Source organism: Mandrillus leucophaeus, unplaced genomic scaffold (assembly GCF_000951045.1).
Source record: "Mandrillus leucophaeus isolate KB7577 unplaced genomic scaffold, Mleu.le_1.0 Scaffold215, whole genome shotgun sequence".
Lineage (NCBI taxonomy): Eukaryota > Metazoa > Chordata > Mammalia > Primates > Cercopithecidae > Mandrillus > Mandrillus leucophaeus.
In genome coordinates, this window is record NW_012102199.1 from 510,431 (window position 1) to 516,610 (window position 6,180).

The 6,180-nt window shown below is 58.0% G+C and overlaps 1 protein-coding gene across 1 annotated transcript in view; it reads right to left on the reverse strand.

The window, feature by feature from the left end:
* BRD4 (bromodomain containing 4) overlaps positions 1 to 6,180 on the reverse strand; it is a 59,125-nt gene continuing 52,945 nt past the window's right edge. The window contains exons 15-21 of the mRNA XM_011980616.1: positions 6,047 to 6,179; positions 3,037 to 3,149; positions 2,775 to 2,937; positions 2,518 to 2,648; positions 2,185 to 2,390; positions 1,862 to 2,105; positions 1 to 1,581 (exon numbers count right to left, since the gene is read on the reverse strand). Of these exons, the coding sequence (XP_011836006.1) occupies positions 1,513 to 1,581; positions 1,862 to 2,105; positions 2,185 to 2,390; positions 2,518 to 2,648; positions 2,775 to 2,937; positions 3,037 to 3,149; positions 6,047 to 6,179 (1,059 nt within the window). The 3' untranslated portion in view covers positions 1 to 1,512. The remainder of the gene's footprint in view (positions 1,582 to 1,861; positions 2,106 to 2,184; positions 2,391 to 2,517; positions 2,649 to 2,774; positions 2,938 to 3,036; positions 3,150 to 6,046; position 6,180) is intronic.

A 6,180-nucleotide genomic window follows, 5' to 3' on the forward strand; every position in this document is an offset into this window, starting at 1 on the left:
AAAAAAGAGAGATGTGTTTATTCCATGATCAGTACAGACCAAATGCATATTCACCGTATGAAAGTCAAACCAGTCAGTGACTCCAGAGTTTGGCCAACACTGAGGCACCAGCGTCATGGTGTAGAGTGGGTTCTCATGGCACGCGTAACCTCACCAAGGGCTCCAATTATAAAATTAAAAAAAAAAAAAGCATGGGCAGGAGCGGCCAGCTGGTCAGGGCTGGGCGCCAGGTGGGGGAGTCTCAGTCTGTGGCGCCCCCAGGGTCTGGTGCCCACCTCATCCCTTGGCCCTTCCTCAGTAAAAAAAAAAAAAAAAAAAAAAAAACCAACAACAACAAAAAAACCCAACTCAACAGATCTGACATTAAAAAACAAAAAAGCCAACAAATGGGTGGGGGGGGAGGGGAAGGAAAAGAAATCGCAGCTTTCTGGTTTTATAATTAAAAATAGACTAATAAAGTTTGAAACTGAGTAAAATATAGGCAGATTTTTTTGTGTGTTTTGTCTTTTTTGTGGATTTTTTTGAGCTTTTTCTTTTTTTACACCAGTTTGGTGGAGTCACCAACAAACTTCAAACAAAGATATGCCAACTATGTTCACTATACAGTACAGCCACGGTCACACACTACCCACAGCGCGGTGGCAGCCGCTGCTCAATGAGGAGACGATCACACCATTTCGGAGATAAGCAGTGCCATTGTGTCTGGAGGAGAAGAGAGAATTAAAAATAAAATAGAATTCAACAAAAAATATATATAGGAAAAAAAAAAAAAAAAAAAAAAAAAACACAGGTGGGAAGGAACTGACTTTGGTTGGCGGCCTCACTCCCCGGCCGAGGGCTACCCACACAGGACAGTCGCCTCGCTCCGGATGCCATGGACACACACACCTCCACGGCACTATTCCCTTTTGCACAAGCAAACACTTACAGAGAGCGGCTCTCAATTAAAGGCTTGTGGGGGAGGGTCGGGGGGGTCTGTTCAAGGCAAAGTCAGTGCCAGCGAGGGGGTGGGCTGGCCTCGCCCGCTTCCAGCCCACGCGGGCCTGCCCTGGCCTCCTGGGAGCGGGCGGCGATTGCTAGGGTGTGGGGAAGGACTCCTGGCGGGCAGGACGTCACGAACGTCACGTTCTTGGGGACAGAAAACCAGTCACGGTGGCGGCAGCAACGATGTCCTGTGTATACTGTGTAGACATTTGGCGGAGAGAAGGGCCTCTGCCCCGCACGTGGGGATGCAGGGCTTGGGTCCAGCCGGCACTTGCTCGTAACAAGGCGTGCGCTGAGCGGACGTCCTGTGCGGGGTGGTGGGTGGCGGGACGTCTGTCCGACCGGCCGTAAGGCAGATAGGCTCTGCAATCCTCAGCTGCCCGTCAGGCCTGCCCCGGGCATAGCATGCAGGAGGGCCAGGCCCTGAGGCATCCCCTGGCCGCTGCTCCCACCTCCACCGCCGCCCCTAACACTATGGAAAGTCAATGTTTTGCCAGAAAATCAAAGTCAAAAGCCACCTAGGTGCGCTCAGAAAAGATTTTCTTCAAATATTGACAATAGATCACTCTGGAAATTCATGTCAATGGTAGCTGCCATCTGGAGGAGAAAGGAAGGAGGGAGTCAGGAGGGTGACCTAGCCACCCTGCAGCTCCAAGTCCTCACACCCACTGCCCTCCCCAGGGCTGACCCCTCACAGCGCCCATCCCGTTCACACACAGCACTCAGGCCCCTACATCTGAGCCCAGAGGACCGCACGCTGACCAGCAAGGCCTGGGCTCCCCTGCTGCCCCTCCCTGTCCAGTCTCCAGTACCCCTTTCCCAGCTCCCCCAGGAGCTAACCCTTAGGCCAGGGTCCCCACCAGGCCTCCAGACTCACGGCTTCCCGGCGTCTTCGCTCCTGCTCCCGCTTCCGGGCCAACTCCCTCTGCTGGTCCAGCATGGACTGGGGCTGGGAGCTCTGGGCCTGGGGGGTGGCAGCGGCAGCCACTGCAGCCGCTTGTTGTTGCTGCTGCTGCTGCTGCTCCTGGCGCTGCTGCTGCTGCTGCTGCTGCTCCTGGCGCCGGCGAGCCTCTTCATGGGCCCGCCGGGCCTGCTCCAGCGCATCCTCATCCTCTCGGCTCCTGGGCAGAGGGTCCCAGTCAGCCTGGGGACTGGTGTGGCCCCAGGAGTCCCCATGTCCCGCCCAGAGCCCTCGCCCACCTCATGCGCTCCTGCCGCAGCCGCTCCTTCTCCTTCTCAGCGTGCTCAGCCTGAGCCTTCAGGGCCTTCTCACGCTCCTCCTTCTCCCGAGCAGCACGGCGGAACTGCTCAAAGCTGTCGCTGGATGACTTGGCTGTGGAGGAGGGGGTTGTTGGATGCTTCTGCACTAGGCTGGCCCAGGAGCCCATGTTCTTGATTTTCAGGTCCTGCAGAACAGAGAGGTTGGGGTGGGTGAGGGGTCTGCTGTGCCTAAAGGGCATAGCAGGGGGCATGCCCAGCATGGCACCTTCCATGGCCAAGGGGCAAACGACACCCATGGACCTCCATCTCGACCTTTTTGGGTGCAACCGGAGTCTTCGGCTCCTGTTTTTGTTTGTCCTTGTCAGGGGCCCCCGGTGGCGGTGCGTTCTGCTCGGGGGGCCGGATCACAGGCCTCCCGACATCCACAGGCTTCATCTCCGGCCCTGGAACATAAACAGCCCATGGGCCCAGGCCCACGGCGACGCATGGTCCACCAGCCCCACAGCAAGCTCACGTCCAACATAGGCCTGGGGACCTGAGCCCTGGCTGTGGGCGGACAGGGCACTCACGCTGGGGCAGATGGACGGGGGCCTTGATGCTCTCCGGGTGCTTGGGGGGTTCCGGCCGCAGCGAGGGGCTGAAGGGCTCACTGCGGATGATGGGTGAGTGGATCTTCTCCTCCTTCACCACCACCAGGGGCTGGGGCTGGACCACGGAGGCTGCACGCAGCTCCTGGGATGGCACAGGCACAGCAGCTGGTGAGGTGAGCAGGTACCCCCGGCCCCGGTCCACGCCTGGCCCTGGAGACTATGGCCCAGCCCTGCCCGTTACCTGCTTCTTAGGCTGGACGTTTTGCTGGGGTGGAGACTGGTGGGTCAGGCTCTGGAACTGTGACATCTGGGGGGAATGTATCATAAGCGGGGAGGGGGCTTCGCGGAGGTGACCTAGGAGAGGGGACAAGGAATATGTCAAGGGGCTGGCTTAGAGCTGCAGGCCCTGGGCCACTTGGACCCTGACAGAATTGTCAGGAAGGAAAAGATGGGCTGGACGGAGAACCTGCACATGTCACCCAGGCCCTGGGACAAGGGTCCATCAGTCCAGCTCAAGAAAGTAAAGACCCATGCAAGAGACTGGGCCTGGTGAGGACATGACCCCTCCCCCAAAGGGCTGAGTGCCCTGTGTCCCCCTGCACGTGGGTAATAACTCAGTGTGCAGCAAGGCTTTCTGGAGCCCTGTGGCACCAGTCCTGGTGTTTGACCCTCCTGTGTGCATCAGAACCATCTGGGATGCTGTGGCAAACACAGATCCTGACACATGTGGGCTTGGCAGGGCCTGGGCCCTAATACTTTTTAACCTCACAAAGCTCAGCTTGGGTTCCTGGCCCACTTGGATGACAGCAGGGGGTGCAGGACTCACTCCTGAGGTTGGGGATGCTCAGGACCCTCCCCATGGTCCTAATTCCCCACTCAGCCTGCACGCCCCACAGAAGAGGGAAGCCTGGAATTGGCCTCCACCTGGGCCGAGTGGGGAGCAGGCAGAACAGGGCCTGGAGCTGTCTCTTTTAGGAAACAGACCAGCCTGCCACCTGCATCCAACCCAAGGCTGGGAAGGATCCAGTAGCCACAGGGACTACTGGGCTCTGAATCACAGTAAGCCAGCACCTCAGGACTGCGCAGCTGGAGGAGCTGACTCCTGCCCATTCAGCACGTGGCCTCTCTCTGTTGGAATCCCTGCAGGCAAGGGGCCTCACCGCCCATTGACTAGCTCCAGCTCGGGACAAGCCACACTGTCCACAAAGGAGGTTGCCTCTCTGCAATGCTTTTGCTCCCAGCCTAGCCTCACACCCATCTCCTTCCACCGTCTGCCAGCACAGGCAACCTTGGGTTCTCCAGGAGTCCTGTTGGCTGGAGGCACCTATTTTCATAGGCCTGGAGCAAACCACAATGCCCCAGGTGTGGTAGATTCTCCTGCCTCTCTAGAGCCAGGACCCACTCCTAATGCCAGAAGACATTGCAGCTGCTTGGAGCCCATATGGTGGCCAGGCCCACCCTGTCCCCGCAGCCCACTGCCCTGTGTGGCTGGTTTTCCTGGCCTTGACGTCTCCTTCAATTCTAGCACACTGGGACCACTCTGGGCATTGCCATCTCCATTCAGTGCTGGAGGGCCCCAGGTCTGGCCCGCCAGGGATCCACAGGCACACGACTGCAACAGCTTCCCACCCACCTAGGGTGGGAAGCCTTCAGCACCTGCTGAGTCTGACCTGGGCAACAGTAGGCGCCGGGGGCTGTGGTTTATAGAAACCACCCGCCTGCTGGTGGGTTCAGAGGGTGGCTCACGGATGGCTCCTGAAAGCTGGCAGGGTGCCCAGGGATGCCTGTTAAGTCTCTCTGGGAGTCTAACAACTTGGCTTTTGGCCCGAAGCTCCCAGCATGATCCCAATCCACACTCCTCTTGATGCCCCATCCTAGCCTGTTGGGGCTCGAGTCAGGGTCAGGGACCTGAAGGAGAGCTGGCTGGAGGAGACCTGCCTCAGTCCTGGTAGGCGCCCGGTGCACCTGAGTGCTGGCTCTAAATGCCTTGCATTCCTTCTATTACCCCAAACAGGAGCCTGGCCCTGCTTCGTGTGAGAACAGGCACAGCCGCACAGCTGTGAAGCCCAACACCAGTGTTTCCCGAGGAGGACAGGCAGCTGTTCCTGGCTCAGGACACGCAGCGATCCACTTGGCACCTGGCAGCTTTTTTTTTTTTTTTTTTTTTGAGATGGAGTCTCAATCTGTCACCCAGGCTGGAGTCCAGTGGCACGATCTCAGTTCACTGCAACCTCCGCCTCCCAGACTCAAGCGATTCTCCTGCCTCAGCCTCCCGAGTGGTTGGGATTACAGGTGCCTGCCACCACGCCTGGATAATGTTTGTATTTTTAACACAGACAGGGTTTCACTATCTTGGTCAGGCTGGTCTTGAAAATCCTGACTTCAGGTGATCCACCTGCCTTGGTCTCCCAAAGTGCTGGGATTACAGGCGTGAGCCACCGCACTCGGCCTGCACCCAGCAGCTTTTGTTGAGTTAGGAGTAATCACAGGCCTGCCTTGTTGCTGATTTGCAGGTAGCACCTGGTACACGCCCAAGACAGACAGCACCATCTACACTGTTGAGGCCAGGACCCTCCACCCTAACCCTGCAGCACCACATCAGGAGGCACTGACCAGAACGTCCCCTGCCAGAGCCAGCCAGGACATTTTGGTTACTGACACTTAAGTGCCCAGAAAAGGTGAGAGGGTGTGGCCTGACCAATGCTGTCAATGGGAAAAGGGTGGCCTGGACTGGACTGGAGGCTGGGAACAGGTGACGAGGACAGGTCCCGGGCGGGCTCTGAGCTGCCTTTGAGCTTCCAGCGCAGTGCTTCCCACCATGGTTCTGGCTCTCCCTGAACTTCACTACTCACACTACTTTCTAAGTTAGCTGCTACCTGTCTGTGATCACTGCCTCTTGGAAGCATATCCTGACCCCCTCGAGGTGGATCAGGTGCCTCCCCTGGGCCCCTAGCTTCCCCACCTAGCGAGAAGTCACCTAGCATTGTCGTGCTCCTGACTCTAAGTTCTAAGAGGGACCAGAGGGGCCTTATTCTGGGCGATCTCGACTCACAAGCAAGACAGACACCTGATAAACACGCTGCAGAAAGCACCAATGACCCTTCCAGGTCCCCCTCCAAACAGCCAGACTTTGAGGCTCAGCTCTGAACCCACTGCAGCCTAAAGCATGAGTTAACCCTTCTGGCTTCCTGAGGACAAAACTACAGGCCCAGCACCAGCCTCCCTAGAGTCCATAGGTGAGGGCCACTTACCGGTTGAGTAGGGGTCCGACTTGTGGTGCCGGGGTGAATGGTGGTGCTGGATGACTTGCTGAGGCTTGGCAGGCTGCGGTGGGGGTGGCTGCTGGCCTGGGGGCTGGTGGGGGGGCTGCTGGCCCTGGGAGGGA